This window comes from Stigmatopora nigra, chromosome 18, assembly GCF_051989575.1.
Source record: "Stigmatopora nigra isolate UIUO_SnigA chromosome 18, RoL_Snig_1.1, whole genome shotgun sequence".
Lineage (NCBI taxonomy): Eukaryota > Metazoa > Chordata > Actinopteri > Syngnathiformes > Syngnathidae > Stigmatopora > Stigmatopora nigra.
In genome coordinates, this window is record NC_135525.1 from 3,596,927 (window position 1) to 3,615,776 (window position 18,850).

General features: G+C 37.8%; 1 protein-coding gene across 4 annotated transcripts in view; it reads right to left on the reverse strand.

Annotated features, from left to right (window-relative positions):
* Nucleotides 1-628: 628 nt before the first annotated feature.
* The window catches only part of myocd (myocardin), an 18,888-nt gene continuing 666 nt past the window's right edge, over nucleotides 629-18,850 (reverse strand). The window contains exons 2-12 of one of the 4 annotated variants that reach the window (XM_077739649.1): nucleotides 15,184-15,249; nucleotides 9,590-9,774; nucleotides 9,294-9,395; nucleotides 8,901-9,214; nucleotides 7,488-7,644; nucleotides 6,477-6,980; nucleotides 5,435-5,935; nucleotides 4,679-4,825; nucleotides 2,676-2,733; nucleotides 1,840-2,075; nucleotides 629-1,764 (exon numbers count right to left, since the gene is read on the reverse strand). In XM_077739649.1, the coding sequence (XP_077595775.1) occupies nucleotides 1,573-1,764; nucleotides 1,840-2,075; nucleotides 2,676-2,733; nucleotides 4,679-4,825; nucleotides 5,435-5,935; nucleotides 6,477-6,980; nucleotides 7,488-7,644; nucleotides 8,901-9,214; nucleotides 9,294-9,395; nucleotides 9,590-9,774; nucleotides 15,184-15,249 (2,462 nt within the window). In that variant the 3' untranslated portion in view covers nucleotides 629-1,572. Of the gene's footprint in view, nucleotides 2,076-2,675; nucleotides 2,734-4,678; nucleotides 4,826-5,434; nucleotides 5,936-6,476; nucleotides 6,981-7,487; nucleotides 7,645-8,900; nucleotides 9,215-9,293; nucleotides 9,396-9,589; nucleotides 9,775-15,183; nucleotides 15,250-18,850 lie in introns of all 4 variants that reach the window. The other 3 variants (XM_077739647.1, XM_077739648.1, XM_077739651.1) reach the window with 3 other exon arrangements.

Consider the following 18,850-nt stretch of genomic DNA (forward strand, 5'->3'; position numbering starts at 1 on the left):
TTTCAAAGACAAATGTCTGTGGTCAAAGTACTGGAGTTCCTATACAAGCGGTATTCTATATAGAAAGGAATGTCAGTAGAAATACATGAAAAAGTACAAATCTTTTAACCGCAAATAAATAAATGACAGGCCTGGGTTAGGGTTTTTAAACCCAGGTTTTTTCAGGGGTGAACATTTTCAGACAGTATAAAGTTTGTTATGAAAATAATACAGTTTACAATAAATGTGACATGTCTTTCAATTTTTGTATAGATGCAGAAATGATAATTTGTGCACATTTTCTGCAGATTAAAATTGATAAAATATATATTTTTTAAATCATGTCACTCCATGGATAAATACTTAAATAATGGAAAGAGTTAACAGGGTCCTCAAAAGGAATACCAGGCATGATTACACATTGATATTATTTAAAAAAATACAACCCTGTTCAAAAGTTTTGTAATTAACAAAAGGTCAACATTTACTGACTTTTTAAATTAAATTTTAGTTTGCTATAGATTGGTTGGCATTTGTCTTCATGTAATTTTTTTCAATTGAGATTGTAAGTCACAATGTCGGAAAATCATTTATCAATCATCTTGGTCCTTTTTTCCTGCCACAAAAAAAAAACATAAAAAGGGGTATGTAGACCTCTGATCCCTAACTTTATATTATAAGATAACATAAAGTGAATCAATTACTTTCACTTCAATGAAAAATACTGTAAAACTCCCATCAAACTGAAGGTGCACAGTGAGCTATGTTCATATTTACATTCATAGATAGTTATTAACACAAAACATAAGATCAAAAGTAGTGATGCTGTAATTTTTAATATTTTATAAATGAGTATTATTGTGCCACCAATGTAAGTATACAGTGCATTCAAAAACTTTAGGCACCTTAGATAATTTCCTAGATTTTCCTTTACAAAATCATTGGTTGTATAGATCACAATTTTCAGTCTTGTTGAAAAAGACCTGATTTAACCAATATGTAATGGTTATCTAGGCCACCTATAGGGTCAGGGGCAGACACAGGCTCAATTCCTGCTGTTGGCGGTGTGATTGTGAATTCACATGGCCGTTTATCTCTCTATGTGCCCTACGGCTTACTGGCGACTAGTCTAGAGTGTAGTCTGCCTTTCGCCTTATGTCAGCTGGGTTATGCTCCAGCAAACCTGGCAACCCTTTCGAGGATGCGCTGTATGGAAGATGACTTGACTTGGATGATTTAATGGTTATCTTATCACGTCAAAACAGCAATTATTGTCTGTTCAGGGGTTCTAGAGATATCGAGACATACATGTAGGACTTGGATATCTGACAACCGTATTATCGATATTACCCCAAAGACATAGACACAACTTATGGAACATCAGAAACTACAGTATTTTCAATATATTTGCCATAACATATGTGTAAGGTGCATATTGATGAAGATGTCTACTTTGGTGCTTAGCGAATTAAGGATTGCAAGGGCATCTTCTGAGTTCTGTTATTTTCTTAACACATGCTTTGACTAACACGTGATCTGTGCAGTTTGTTAAAAGCTGGTGTCTTGAACATTAGCTTGGTAATCAAGCTGCGTTCACCAGTGCTCCAGATGAAGGTCCATCGAAGAGTTTAAGTTAATGTCATTGACATCTAAGAACTCCGCATTGAAAATGCTGGGCACAATTGGTGTTGGAACATTGAATGCAGTGGTTGAAGTGGGTGACGTGAGGTCCAACCACTCCATCGTCTCCCATGGGGTTTCACTGAAAGCCATACTAACCATCCCCTGCACCTCAGGGATAGGAGACAATTTGTTCAGTGGTGAAAGAGGTGTGACCAATAAATCTCTGTGGGACCCAACCTTTTCCTGTTGGGAATGATGAGGATGGCACTGGTCATGAGGGCTGTTGTATCCTTCGCCATCTCGATTTCCTTCATCTTCTTGCTGTCCGTCATCTGTGGCCATCTTAAGAGTGGGTGCCTCCCCTCCCCTGCTCATTGGGCCCAGCAGAGTCTCCAGGTGGTCGTAATGAAGCTGTGTGGGTGATTGGTGCTCGTAGTGACGGTGAAGCCTTGGGACGAGTAGACTGGGATACCCTGGGAAAACAGTAATAAGAGGCAAGACTTTGGTTACAGAGGACCTCTGCCTATCTTCTCGGGCGTTATCTGGCATTTCTTGAAGAGAAAGAGAAGACGCGGGAGTATCGAACCAGGTTGACGGTTCTCTTAACAATTGTTGTGGTTTTTTGTTTATGTTAAAAAGACTAGCTAAAAACGATGAGCATGGATTCACAATTGAGAGGCATAAATGAAAAAAATAAGGTCAAGTCTGTTTGAAAGGAGACTATTCAAGTTTGAGAAATATATCTGGTACGGTCCTGACCAGCTCAGCTGTAATATGAGCATTATAGAAAAATATGGATTAATGTTAAACTGACCATGAAAATACCAATCAAATATACAGTATGTCAGAAATAGCTCGTGCGATGATGTTTCTTTAGATTTTCCCTTCAAAGAACGCATATGTACTCCTTATTAAAACCACTAATATGGATGTGAAAATTGTGGATCATATTGGGCATCTTATACGAGAGGAATTTTAAAATTTAACGATTTTAAGGCTATTTTAAGGGTATGGCTTATACGCGGAGGCAGCTGATATGCGAGACAATACGATATTCATAAAGTTCACCTTACCTCCACTTTCTATGAGGACATCCAAAAGTTCATCCATTTGCTGACTTCTGGTCAGTTGCTGTAACACATGAATGATGGATGTGAATAATGTGGTTGATTGACATTAAACAACAAAGATTGGCAGGGGAGGTGAATAAGCATTTGTTGAAAAGCAAAACTCATAGTGATTTTTCATGCCTTAAACATTTTAGTTTTGTGTTACGCTGCACATGTTCCTTAAATGTCTATGTGCACTTTGATATTAAAAGCAGAAGAACAGCTTCACAGTTACTTCTGCTAATGTTGACCAATCATGGATAATCATTACCTAAAATGTAATGCACAGTCAAGGGTTAGGAATTTAGATAACAGTAAATGGGATAACTAGCAAGTAATGAAACAATTGGAGCAAAGTTTTGCTCAGAATTTTCCTGTATCTTAAATTTCTCGTATGTTGGGACACTCGTATATCAAGGTATTACTGTATATTTCTCTTTCCTCGTTTGCGCAGTTGCACTTTTGTTAATGCTTTTAGTTTTTTCCATAGCACAATTAATGATTGATAATTATAGTACAGTAAAAACCCAACAATCCTACGCACTAGATGAAATTGAAGCATTATACAGTGAAGATAATTGTTAACTTTTAAATCATTAATCTCTAATGGAAAATTTTTGGAAGCAACTAAGTCCAGTAGAGTACAGGCATAATTCATGTCATTTCTAGGGACCTCAAGCTGAAAGATTGAAGATCTTAAGCAATGTTTTCCATTGAAATTTGATTCATCGGACCTAAACCCATCATGACGTTATATTTACATATTTTGGATAATGTGTTATAAAAAAAATGCAATATAAAAAAATAAAAAAGAGTTCATGATGAATAAATAATAAAGCCTTTACATATTCACCATTCTGTGCAGTACAGTTTTAACGGGTGCGCGCAAGTTCATTTTTGGTTTGAATCCTGGTCAGATGATGGCGCTTTCAGCAGACCAGTGACACGGTGAGCTGGTTACAGAGACCGTCTTGTGTGGATTTTGGAAGCCAATTTGGGTTAGCTGTGTAGTTGCGCAGACTGAATGACTGCGTGTTAAAGAATCAGACAGAACCAGAAAGTGCATCTAGGTAATGCAATCTCTACTCTGCTATTTAGCAAGCTTCTACGTATTTGCCAACTGTTTATTTTGCACAGCAGTCGCACAATGAGCTCCAACACACTCTGAAAGGGAAGCCTATTTTGGGGCATTTCCTCTTATCTGTTGTTCAATGTATTTGATGAATTTTTGTTTGACCAGGTGAACTGGCAGAGGGGAGCCTCCTTGCCCGAATGGGACATTTGTGGATGAATACATAATAAAATAGAAAAAGCTCAAATCAGCTGGTGAAAATGCCCAAAAACTTTCGACATAGTGGGTGTGATTTTACAAAGAGTTAAGCCATGAATTGAAGAATTACAAGAATGGAGTTAAATGTACCCATATGACAGCATCTATTCATTTTCTGAACCACTTATCCTCACCATATTAGTGGGGGGTAGGAGCCTATCCCAGCAGGGACGCCCTAAATTGGTGGCCAGCCAATCACAGTTCACAAGGAGACAGACAACTATTCACGCTCTCACTCATATCGAGGGGCAATTTAGAGTGTTCAACCAGCCTACATGCATGTTTTTGGGATTTGGGGGCGGAAACTGGACTACCTGGAGAAAACCCACACAAACCTGGGGAGAACATGCAACATCCACACAGTAATGACCCACCTAGGATTGAACCCTCGACCCCAGAACTGTAAGGCTGACATGCTAACCACTCATTCGCCCGTATGACAGCACTCTCATAAAATTGGGGCTAGTTCCATTAGAAAAATGCTTGGCTCATTTGGCCATCAGGAACAGAGGGACTATGAGATTTACACAAAGCAGGTAAACGGTGACATTAGCTCCCTGAGAAATGTTGAAAGAACAATAGATTGTAGATTAGAAGAATAACATAGACAGCAGAAATCTACCTAATCACCGTTTACCTTTGGTTGCATATTTGGGTTTCCAAGTTTGGCTGATGGATTGTGATTAAGGCTATAATCGGATGTATTGGAATAAACTCCCTGAATGCCTCTTTGGTCTGCAGGGAAGGAACGGTTGACAGGCTGAGAACCACTCATATAAGTTATCTGTAGTGAGAGAGAGTGATTTATGTTAAAGCCTTATTCAACATTCACCAATGTATTCTTTCCAGAGAAAAGCTGAAGTATATATGTTTGTCTTGTTTTTCACCCTTTTACTGCAGTTTTGCAATTTCCATCTTGGCTTTTCTGAACATTTAAACAATCACATTCAAAAAATAAACAACAAAACAACTTTTAAAAAATATGCACAGTCACACCTTCAAAGGTTGGAAATCTGTGAGATTAATTAAATGTCGTATAAAGCATTTGAAAATATTTGATTGTTGCACAGCTCATTTTATATTAGGTTGTGTGCACTATAAGCCATTTGGTCTGAACTAGACACTTACAAAAAAAATAAACGGGCAACTCTCACACTATAGCAACTAGTGAACACCACACTGTTTGATAGCTCAAATTGGCCTCAGCCACATTGCTCAGCATGCAAAGGGCCTAAAAACTACAGTTGACAGTAAAGGTTGAGGTACACATCTTGTAAACATTTTTGAGGTGCCCTTTATCACTACCAGTCAGGTGACCTTATAAGTACCATTAACCTTTCTTACATTTTGCCGATTACTGTTATACTGAACTATACGACCAAATGCATCATACCTGCATCATGCATCCTCCTGGACCGCAGTGGGAGTTTGGGTGACCACAGCCATCTCTACCTACCGGAGTTGATAATATGTAAGGGTTGTTAGGAGATGACGCTTGGGGGCTTCCGACAGGCTTCCCGATTGGTGAGTCTTGTGGGGAGCACTGTGGACTGAGGAAAGCAGTCATGGTGGACGGGCTGCCGGAGGAAGGCGCTGGCTTCATACATTGTGAACCACAATCACCCCCCATATGAGGCAGCATGGTGTTGCAGTTTCCCGTGTCCTCAATGTAGTTGCCAGGAGAGCTCTTGATATGTTTGGGAGAGGAGAGTGGGCAGCTTGAAGACAATGACATTGGCTCTTGTTTGATGTTCACCCCATAGGGATGATGGTCCATCATTGCTGGAGTCTGATTTTGCATGGAGAGATAGTGGGACTGAGATGGGGTGATGGTGCCTTGTGTCCCTCCATAGCAGCGCTTTCTCTTGTGAAGCTGCATCTTTAGTTCCTCAACCTGACAAGAAAAGGTATAAGAATGAATATTTGTTTCTGAATACAGTGGTACCTCAAGATACGAGCTTAATTCGTTCCGGGACTGAGCTCGCATGTCGATATTCTTGTAACTCGAATGAACATTTCTAATTGAAATGAACTAAAAACAAATTCATTTGTTCCAACCCTCTGAAAAAAACACCAAAAACAGAATATTGGATTGAAAAAAATGTTTTGTTTCTTCTAATTCGCCATCTATTAACTAAGTAACACATAACTAGTGGTTTAATATTACTAAAATGTGTTTAATAGTAATAAAATAATACTAAAAATGACTTAGTATTACACAATAGTGTAACTACGTAAACTAAATAAGAGAGAAGTAAGAACATAATAAAATGCAACCGAATATCTGGTTTATATTCATTTTATGATACCACACCTAGTTCACCTGCAATTCTCAGTCTACTTTTAAAAAAAGGCACTAGAAGTGGAATGTGGTGTAGTTCTATTATTTTATGAGAATGTTTTGGGATTAAAATATTATGCTTTCTTTTCCTTACCTGTCTTTGTTCCTGGTGTAGTTTCAATGTCAGCTCTTCAATGACCTTTTGCTTTTCTACCAGCATTTTGTCTTTTTCTGCATCCATGCTTTCCATCTCTCCACCCTCTCCTGCTCGCAATTGAACACCTCCCAGGCCATCATCTGCTCCGAGTCGGCCAGGAGACGCCTGCAGTGCAAACTGTGGTGGGGAGGACATGGGAACGTCGCTGAAGCTGTCTGGGAGGGAGCCACTCAGGGAATGCTCTGAGGACGCTGGGGATATTGGTGGAGTGGAAGAGGTGCTGGGATAGGGGTAGTACCCTCCCTGAGACAGGGTGCTTGAAGATGATGGAGATTGGTAAGAAGGAGTAACAGGGAAGGTCACTGTTGTGATATCAGAAGAGCCCGAAGGTGATGAGCTGGAATTGGAGTCTCTGAAGGGTCGGAGTCGCTCAATGAGAGCAGTCTTGGTTCCTGACACAGGCATTCCACGAATGCGAAGATGCTGCCGGAGTTCTGATACCTTGTATAGTAAAAAACAATTCAAAGAAAATACAAGACATTTAAAACAAATGTTAAGCAGTAGAAGCCAGAATAGTTGTTTTTAAGAAGGCCATATGTAATTGATCTGCTCGATTCATGCGGCATAAAATCATCACATTACATTTATCGTCTGAGACAGGTTTGCTATTCCTGATCAGTTGCAGAAAATTGTGAACATAGGTTCATAAATATGAAAATTAGATCTTTCAGGGTCAACAGTGGGATTACAATCCGGGTTTTAACTCTTAAGTGTCATACTTTTACCTCATTTCAAACCATTATCCATTGTGCCTAATACAAAGTATTTTCATTGTACATTAAAAGTTAGGCAATATAAAAGGTCTTGCCAAAAGGTGTATTAAATTGCACTTTATATATATTCTGGAAATCCATGTGGTTTTACAGCTTTGTGCTTTTAGTGAGGAGGAAGGCCATAAGCCTTGGGTATAGCCCGCCTATGGTGACACATATGAACATGAGCACCTACTTTAAGGTCATCCAGATTGGCTGGAAGAGGGCCAGGTTTTACTGGGGAGATGGTGCTTTGGTTGGGGTACGTGGTTTTGATTGGTGATGAAGAGTTGCTGTCTCCACAGTTGGATGGATCACTGGGGGTACAGCCAGACAACTGCTCACTTGAACCTCTGGAATGATAGATTTGAACACATTACATAATACCTATAGCACAATAAAATACTTGATACTGTATTAGTGACTTAATACTATAAACTCAAATTCCCGTATAATATAAACTGCCAACATACCGCAAATCCCTAGAAGCAGGACCAACTCGACCCTTCTCACTTAAATATTCAATGAAATCTCCCTGTCATCTGCTTTATCTGTTTGATTTTTAACTTGCTTTTGTAGGAATTAACTGTGTTAACTTTCAAATGATTTTGTAAGTGTTCTTAAATCTATGGGGCAATATCCTTTATACAATAATACTACATTTTAACGCTCATCCCCTTAATCTTTTGATGATATTATTAACTGTAGATCATCAAATTACAAAAGTATATTAGGATAATTTTAAAATCTCATCATTTTGTTCTTGTAAAATGTTGAACTTTACCCTAGCCTTTCTTTAGTGACTTTTTTTTAACTTCACTTCATTTTTATTGTTTAATATAAATCTTTTTAATACTACTTATTTTATGTGTGTACTTTATGGTGAAGTTTTAAATCTCACTGTACTTGTATAATGACAATACAATTCTATTAAAAAAATACTTGATAGATATGTATATGTATACCCAATGGAGACATGCACATGTTTCCAATTAACCCGTTCAAAATAGTTTCCACTGTTTATTTCAGATTGCCTTAATTTTCCCCTTCTTTAGTCACTTTGTGCCCAAATTTTGGGAATATGTGACAAGCATCACATTTAGAATAACAGTGTACTTTTTTATTCATTCATTTTCTGTACCGCATCATCCTCCTAAGGGTGCTGGAGCCTATCCCAGCTGACGCCAGAGGTGGAGGACACCCTGAATCGGGTGCCAGCCAATCGCAGTGCATAAGGAGAGAGACTACAATTCATGCTCACAATCATACCTAGGGGCAATTTAGAGTGTCCAACCAGCCTACCATGCATGTTTTTGGAATGTGGGAGGAAACCAGAGTACCTGTGGGGAACCCTCACAGGCCTGGGGAGAACATGCAAACTCCATACAGGTGGACCGACCTAGATCTGAACCCAGGTCCCAAGAACTGTGGGGTGTACATGCTAACCACTCAGCCGCCAGATGCCCATAACAGAGTGCTTTAAAATCAAAACCATGTTTGTTAAACATGATTCAGAGCTTTCTATAAAATGATTCAAATAATCAAAATAGTTCAGGAAAGATTTACATTGTTTTTATATTCAGCATTTTAATTTTACCATCTGACTTACTTCTGCATCTGTGCTTGTAGGTGTGGCTGGTAACTGAAGGCAGGTTCTCGCTGCTGAGCCTGACCATGCATCTGTAGAGAGTGTGTATGTTGCTGGGACTGGGAATGATTTTGAGCATGTTTCTGCTGGCTTAAGATCTGTAGCTGCAGGAAAAGCTGCTGCTGCTGTAGGAGTCGGGCATAGGCTGAGTCCATAGGTGGAGGAGACTTATCAGCTTTCTGGTCTGGCGGTATATACTGATGGTATTTAAGCTTTTTGACTTTGGGTTTCACATCTTTGGGCTTCTTATGACGGTTCTTATCTGATGTCTTGGACTGGTCAGGAAGTAAATCACATGCACAATATTTATATAAACTGTCATTTATAAGTGCATGTCTTTTAATTTGCTCCTACCTTGACAATAGCAGGAACTGGTATTGGGGGTGTAGCGTGGTTGTTGCAAACTCCAGACAATCCATCCTGGCTTTGGTCAGATGGGTTTCTAGTGTTGCACTCCTGATCCCAAACAAAAAAAAAATTTCAGGAGCATTATTAAGTGGGATGTAGTTCTCTTTAACACCACAGGAGGACAGAATAAGCAAAGGTGATAAAAGCAAATTGGGAAACTTTAACTTGCTGGAAACACAAAGATAGGGAATGGTGTAATGAAGGCATTAATGACATGTTTTTAAGACTATGGTTGTCTGTACCTGCTGCATGCTGGCAATTGCAGGTGAGGAAGATGAGGAGGGCAAACTCCCGACCATCTCAGATGGAGGGCAAGCTGAGCTCTGAGACTCATCACTGTGGTGTTGTTCAGGAGACAGACTTTCACTGCTGCTGTCCTCCTCAAAGGCATAGGAGTCCTCTTGCTTGGGGAATTTGCCATGGTTTACTGCAAAAGAGTTTTAATATGACCCCCAAAAATTGGCGCAATTCAACAATATGGGACTTAAAGTTTTGATTTTACTATAAAGCATGCCATACATAAACCGATTGTGAAACATATTGGTATTGGTATGTTATGTTGTAGTTCAGGGTGATATGGTAAATGCTTGTAATGTGCGACACTTGGCTTGCATGGCTCATTGACACCTGGAACGTACTCAGTGTGGAGGTGTTACGCTACTCTGGTGAAACACTGACATAGCCACTTCACATCCTGGTTGGCTGGGCTGATAAGAGCCTGAGATGTGATAGGAGGAATTGAGTGGACCTATCTGAGAGACATGAGGGGTGTAGATTGGTGTGTATGTGTGAGTGATATAAGATTGTCTTTTTGCATCCAAACATGTGACCACCAAGGATAGATCTCTGGTTCCAATCAATGCAGTGAGCTCATGAAACCCACTGACCCTCTGCAATACACACACACACACACACACACACACACACACACACACACACACACACATATATACAAGCAAAGCTTAATAAAATTGAAAAAAAATGAACCTTTGGTGAAACTTTGTACACTAGATCCCATCAAGTCACTGTGACAGCATGACATCCGAAAACTTTGGAAATGACCACTGTTTAAATGGCTGTTTTTTGAGTTACGGTTGGTCATATCCAGAACTACTACACACAGTTTGGCAGCAAAGAGCATGCTCACCGCTGCAAGTTGAAAGATTTGCATATTAGCAATATCTGGCCTTCTCAGAAACCTTTGTAACTGGCTATTTGGAGCCATGTGAGTCTGGAAATGCTAAGATAAGTGCCAAAAACAGAAGAGGTAGTTACAAATATATGCATAAAGTCAATCGTCACACTCTGCCTGAAAACACACGTGCTTGAACACACTTCTAAAGAAAGATGGTGTCCCTAAATACAGCTGTTGCTCATCCCATTAAACCACTCCACCCTTCTGCAGGAGTACTATAAACCAATTCACTCAATATTTCTTAACATAGTATGTTTACTGAATGATCAAGGCAAACAGAACCACAAAAAAACTATTAAAAAAAAAGATACACAACATTACACTGTCAGGAATGATATAGCGAGGGCGCAAAACATGCAGGAGATCACAAGACAAACAGGGCAAGAAACGGCTTTACGCATGATGCTACATCAAGAGCGTTTCCTAGAATCAACGAGTAGAGCAGGAGGGTGTTTTAAGAAGGCTTCCCAAGCACTTAAACCTCCTCTTTGACAATGATCAAAGAGAACTTACCTTTGTAAATAAAATGAAGAAATCCTAACTTGATCTAGTTTTATGCTGTAGATTTTACGTAAATGTTTTTTACTCTGTTTAAAATTTGCTTATAATAAGACAGCTATTAAAAATGTTTCCAAATACAAAGACATTAAACGTTGGCACTGTAAGTTGAGGTCTATTAAATAGTGTATTCATATATTAGAATGGAGCACCTTTTTGCTGATATCAATCATGGTGATTGCTGGGTCTAGAGGAATTATATTCTTTTGGAGTATATTAAGGGGCCTCGCTGTGAGAGCGAGTTCCCCATTGAGCTTCACTGTGAGGCGGCCTCACTTTAACCTCACTTGGTCCTCCACTGAGGACCCGACTGAGGTTCAGTCTGGGGAACACACATCAGGGCCACAACCTCAACAACAAGACATACAATGCACTTTGGCGCTGGAGTGGAGATTTACTCAAGAATCATAGTTAATCAAATATAATTGGAATGCATAGAGTCTCAGACTGTCAACTCGCAATGATAAATAATTATTATTAAACAAATATATAGTACTTTTATTTGAAATGAGTTCTATAGATGAAGCAAAAACCAAGCAACCTTCAATTTTATGAGGGGAGTAGGGAGGTTTACTTGAAATTGACAAATACTTTTTTTGATTTGGTTATTATGAATGCAAGGTAGTTTGATATTCATATGAAACAGTACAATTTAACTTTATTTGAATTCTTTTCTTTTTTAGGACACTGATCACATAACCTCTCGATAGTTAGTTGCGATTATTGAATAAAGTCAATAATGGAATAGAATACATTTATTTAATATGGAAGAGGCTTAAGTTAAATCCAAGAATGAATGTTGACAATAAGAGTACTGCAATATACTGGGGTGTAAATCACCAATTTCATGACTGATATATAATTTATTTAGAAAACAACAAAAAATATACTATTCACTTTGATTTGATTCCAGGTACTTCTAACAATATTATTTAAACATTTACTGTAGTCCACTATAGCAATAAAAAAACAAAGCAATTGTTTTTTTTTTCCAAACCTTTGAATAAGAAACCATTCTTTAACAAAAAATACAAGAATTTAAAAAGATTATAATATTAATCAATACTTTTCATTAATTTCAATTAGCTTGTCTTGACCAAACAGCATGTCAATTTAAATGAATGCATTGATAAACCCTTAAAACATATTAAACTACCGGAGTAGGTGAGAAAAATGTCCTTTACAAGCAAGTTTGTTCGACATGGTGATATTCTTTTTTTGGCAGCCATTGTAGCATTGTAATAATTTTTGTTGGTGTTGTTGTATTTTAAATTAAATAGAGGGAATCATCAAGTTATTTGACGTACATTATGTTTCTCCACTCTTCCCATATCCATAATCTATTCAGTGGCCTCACGCCATGTACAGCCAAAGATACATTGACTTACTAGAAAAAATAAATGAACTGACTGTAATTAAAGGGCTGCAGCAAGTGAGATTTTCAACCTACCAAAATCTCTCTCCGTTAAAGCTAGTCCAAATAATCATATCCAGGAGAAACTTTGCTCCAGCACTCGCAGAGCGATTACCTAGGAGTAAGGCAAGCGTACCAAATCATTTTTATTATCCGAGTGTGAGAAAGCAGCAGAACTTATTTGGTCAAACCGAATTTGAGTCAGATTTCTGAAAAGACATCCGTGGTCTGAGTGCCAAAATTAAATGAAGGATATAGAGATTTGTGAAGGACAACTCAGGTAAGAATATTAATATCTGATGAAACAATGTATTACATTATTTGAGATCAGAATTTCATAACTCAAGATATATATCTGTACCAATACCAGATTCAATGATATATTTTCTTAATTTATCTTTGCCTTTTCTACAAGGGCGTGCGTGACCTTTTAGGTACCAAAAAACTAAAATTTTGGTACAACACATATGATGCACTATAATGACAAAGAGTAAAATGACTGAAGTGAAAATTAAGCCTATTATGACATGAAAAAACCCTCACCTTAGTTATACGGTATATAGTTATGCACAAATGATCCAGTCTAAGTATAAACAACTCTTCTTACAAGAGTAAGTTGTCACATTGAAAAGCCATTTGCTGCCAACCATCACGATGACATCATCACCTGTTTATAGCTCTGGAGTCTGTCCCGCTGTCCCAAACACCTCTCGTGTCTCTGCCGGGCCTGATTTAATATCACAGAGTTTTAACAGTGTTTAAACTGTGTAACCAAACTGCCTAAAAAAAACCTGCTCGACAACGACAGAACTGGCCCACATAGGTAGAATGTAACATGATCCAGTGAATTTGAAGCTGGCTTACGCCATTTTAAACATTCACCAGTTGTAGTAAAGCATGCAACACACTTTAAAGCTATTGTAATACATATACCTTTTGACTATGTTTGTCCAATGTAAACACAACACTAAAAGCTTGGACGTATGGTGCATTAAGCAAGAATAACTCAATCCACAGAGGTTTAAAGACGATGGTGAAGACAAAGACGTGGTGTTTTATAGGGGACCCATGCAAGACGTTCACTAAACCTGCAACCCTGCCCTTATTATTTTTATGAGGAAATATTAGATTGTGTACTTGCTGTTTGTTCAGCAAGCAGGCACGCCATCCACCAGTCAGAACTGGCAAGCTTAGACGGATACTTGAAAAGTTTAATTAACACCAGATGTTCTCTTGGTTATATATACAAAGACCCTGTGCCATGTCTATGCACCTACTCAGAATAACAAAGCTAGTTGAAAGTAGGAAAGGATGCATTGCTCTCAAAACTTTAATATTGGTTTCCCTGGATTCTGAATTAAAATATGTTAATTTCAAGACTTAAACACAATAAATAATGAAATCACCTGATTGTACTTCTTTTAACAGCCAATTGAAATGAATAGCATTTCCGCTCACTACCTTATCTTTGACAGACCCCTAGAACCTGATATGACAGTGCCAGACTCCTGGATTCTGTTCTTTGCACACCTATCAACAGTTTATCTGGGGACCTAAAACCGTGCCAAAGATATCAATAAAAAATAATTTCCCCTCCTGATCTCAGGCAAATCGCCCTCCTCTGAAAAAAGTCACTAAAACAATACAAACAGTGCATATATATACTATACGGTATTTGTACATACATCATTTGATTAACTTGTGTTCATATTTTCCAAAAAATAATATATAATAAAATACAGGCCGGCCCGGTATGTGAGTGGTTAGCACATTGGCCTCACAGTTCTCGGGTCCTGGGTTCAAATCCAGGTCAGTCCACCTGTGTGGAGTTTACATGTTCTCCCCAGCCCTGGGTGGGTTTTCTCCAGGTACTCTGGTTTCATCCCATGTTACAAAAACGTGGATGCTAGGCTGGTTGGATAATCTAAATTGCCTCAAGGTTAGGGTATGAGTATGAATTGTTAGTTGTCTCCTTGTGCCCTGCGATTGGCTGTACACCAATTATAGGGATATAGTGAATATGTAGTGCACAATCCAATGTATGAGATAAATGGATTTTTTGTTTGTTGGCAGTCAATACTAAGCAAGTTTGCTCAAGTATTACTGTACAGCCCTGATCTGGGGAAGAGGAGATACCATTCATCTGGTATGCAGCTAAGATTTCAGTGCACTTTCAGTCCAGTTCAAGCCTACATGTCCTCATCACTTTTTCAAGGTAATATTTATACATTTAAGTTGATAGAATGGCATCTCCTGTTTGTTGTTGTTGCTGCTGCATTCATACTGTAAAAAAACAACATTGTAAATGCCCAAATACACAAATATATATATATATATATATATATATATATATATATATATATATATATATATATATATATATATATATATATATATATATATATATATATATATATATATATATATATATATATATATATATATATATATATATATATATATATATATATATATATATATATATATATATGTATATGTATATATATATATATATATTTTTTTTTTTTTTAATTGATATACATATGTGTTGAACATAAAATAAACCCTAAAGATTCAGGTAATTAAAATGTTGCCAATGTGTGTAATACATTCTGAATTCTTGCGTATCTATCTGTCTGTCTGCAGCTGTGTTGCAGGTTGTTACTCACGAGGCATGATGCCTTGGTTTGCCGGTTGCTCTCGTGTCCTCCTCTGCTGAAGTCTTAACTGTAGCACTAAAGGTTGGGAGGTGGAGGGAGGAAGAGGAGGGTGACAGAGTCAGGCAGACAAACAGCAACAAGCAACAGAAGGCCAAAAAAAAAAAGACGGACGTTGAGAGAAAGGGACAGTCAAAAAAAGCTGCCGAGATAAATAATTACACAGCTGATTTGCGATCACGTAGATTCATTCAAAGCATGAAACCTAATTTTATTAACTTTAATAGGTCTTCTATAATATGAAAGTACACTTACAATTTCAAGAAATCTGTTAAAACGAGATGTATGTATTTATTATATGCATGGTTGTTAAAAATAAGGGGGAAAAAAAACAAAGCAGCTTGCTCACAAATATTTTCGTGAGGAGGATGTCGGCAGTGATAAACACTGCTCCTGGCTTTAAACAGATCTGTTCAGCAGTGTGTGGTCCTTGGGGTGCGTTCACTCTCCAGCATGCTCAATGTGTGTATGTCAAATTGTAAAAGAAAAGTCTATGTGGGTGTATGGGGTCATAAACATCAAGACTCCCCCATGTCTGTTGGTCGACTTTTGTCGGTGGCTATCCAGCTTTTTCTCTGTTTCACTGTGATTTTCCCTGCCAGCTGCTATCTGAAGGTCTTATTCTGACATCTTGGATGTAATACGTACACAAGAATGAAATGTTCCACCTTTTCTTAATCCCCATATAACTTCAAATGGCAATTTGTTTGAGGTGGTTTACATTCATTCAGCGTCGGCCCTTTTTTTTACGAATTTGAGACGATTTGTCAGCCTGTGTTCAGGTATAAAGAAAGCACCTCCGTTATGTAACACAAGGCGCTTTGCTTCCCCCTGACATCTGCTTTAGTTTACAGTGATGGAGGTCATGACCTGTTAGTCACATCATTGCAAAGAGGATGCAGTTTGTAGAATGTACAATGACAAAAAGATGCAATGGAAATAGGCCCCGTTTGTTCTGTTCACCAAAAGCAGAAGATAATAAGTCAGAGGAAGACAACAGGTGTTTTCTGTCTGAAAATCCTGCACATCAGCTATGATTTTAACTCTTAATTTCCAAGTTAATAATTCTTTGTGAGAAGTCCACTAGTTGCTACAAAATCCTCATTGTTATAGAGAAATACTTTCAACCACAAGTCTCCTTCTTCTCTAAAAACATTTGTTTTCCAATGTGTCAGTACTAGTTTACAAATGCAAGACCATGTTAACAACATTTCAGACTGTTGGGTTTAATAAATTGTCACATTGGCTGGTTGACTCTGGTAAAGTGGTGATAATTAAATGCAGTACTGTGGTGATATTGTGATTTATAGGCACCACAAAAAAATTGAAAGCAGCTAAGTATGACCCTTAAATTCCTAATGGAACATGCCCCATTTTTTTTTACATTAATTCCCAAGATTTCCTTCAAGTTCTGACAGAAATGTCCACAGAAGAGATGTATTAGCGCAACTGTATAACTTAAATATCTGGGTCTTCTAAACAGTGTTATTGTTTATTTTAAACCAATACCTGTGCATAAAGGGAATTTACATTTACCCATGTACCGATGCACTAGGGAACACTTGACAGATTTGTAAAAGTGAGCAAGCTGGATATTATCTTGATAATCAGGTTCCTTGATTTACCATGATAAAATAAAATTGGCCCGCCACCAATTGTCCCGATTGTCTCTTGTCTGGTGCCCATATTTGGCTGGGTTATGATCCAGCACCCCCAGTGTCCTTTGTGATGATAAGTGATTTAGAATATGAATTAATTGATTAATATCAGATAAGAATTGAGAATACAACTGCATCAGATTAACTCCCTTATTTGAGAAGTACATCAAGAAATCTTGAATGTTCTTTTTTTAAGTGTCAGGATTTACAACTCTGCCCGGCATGCATGTTTTGTTGTGGGAAGGCATATAAATGTTTTAAAGGGAGTTTGAGGTAAAATGTAAATACAAATGGCTATAACTAACACTATTGCTAGCTCAGGTGAATTGAGTCTTGTATATTACAGAAACGAAGGTAAACCATATGTCATCAGAGTGAATTTCCTGACACATTTGTCGTCCATGTTATGTAACATCAGTCACCCCTTTGAATTGCTAATCAAATCAACATGAGAACCGTTCAGTTAGTGCACACACCCTCACACACAAAACATTGGTTGGTCTATGGGGAGCACTTAAGTAAGATCTTAATCTTTTCTTTTAAATCCAGCCATGCAGCAACAGTTCACATGGCTTTGATAATGTTGTTCAAGGGGGCTGTAAAATGATCAACAAATCACTGGTCTTCATGGCTGAATAAAATTTGATCTATAGTTTGAAAAAAGAGAAAAAAAACTTTAAATGGAAACACCAGATAGTGCTTTATTGCTACAGTCACTAGCAATTAAAATTACAAGTTGTTTTACTTAACATATAATTTTAAACTCATGATTCAAGTCTTGTCAAGATTAATCCATCAATCTGATCAGGGGTAAGGTGACCTTTATGTGAATTAAGACACCGTCTCGACATCTGTGACAAATTAAAGCAGCTTCTGAGTCTGTTTTGGGAGAAACACACAGCCTGCCTGAACCATCACGTTTCTCTTGAACCTTCCCGTATTCCCTTGTGGATCCTGGGTCATTTCCCACCCTGCCAATCTACTCTAAACAACACAAAAGGAAAAGGCCCATTTACTCGCTAGTCCTGAAATTGCAAGTACATTTTATGAGAAATTTAATAAGATCAAGAGACAGACTCTTGTTATAGCTAGTTGTTGGTAATTGAGAATCGCAACGCAGATTCTCAACTTAAATATAATTAATAAATAACAAAAAAAACTTTTATTGAGCCTCTTAGAGCGTTTATCTCTGCCACCATCAATTGCATTTTCCTCAGGGAGGGGGCAGTGTTGCACACACACACACACACACACACACACACACACAAACACACACACACACACAAACACACACACATACTGTATACAAAGTCTACTGCACGAAAAGATGCTTAGATCTGCCCGTTCATCTTCTATACTACTTACCCATTATTATTTCAAATAATGATTTGTACGAAACACTAAATACAAATTCCACTCTTACTGGTATTGGCAGAATTTTACTAAATCACAATTTTATTTTGCGTCCACACCCCACCAACATAAAATTTAAGGAGCTTTCAAATTCAGAATGTAGTTATTACCTTTGTTTTTTTATGATTAGGATTTTGGAAATATTTTTTCAACTGGGAATGATTCAAATATGTTATTTAGAAATGCACAAGAAGTGGATGGATAAATTTGAGCAATTTGGTGATGTTCAAAGTTGGAATTTAAATTGAAAAGATGGAAGGATATAAAAGCACGTTCCGTTGTAAGAAATTAAACGATCGTTCCAATTTGTGCTTCCACTTTATATGATAAGACCAGGTACACTCACACGCGTGTATGTACCATTAACTTCCAGTTCAACGTTATTAAGATAACCTTCAACCTTGCAGTAGAGTCTAATCCCGCTTATCAGTGTGCATCCAGCCAGAGTGTGAAAGGAGCTGGCTTCTCTCAGCAGTTGACATGCAACAAGTGCACCAACCAATCTGGAACATCACTTTTGAATGTCACACTTTTATACCAATTACCTT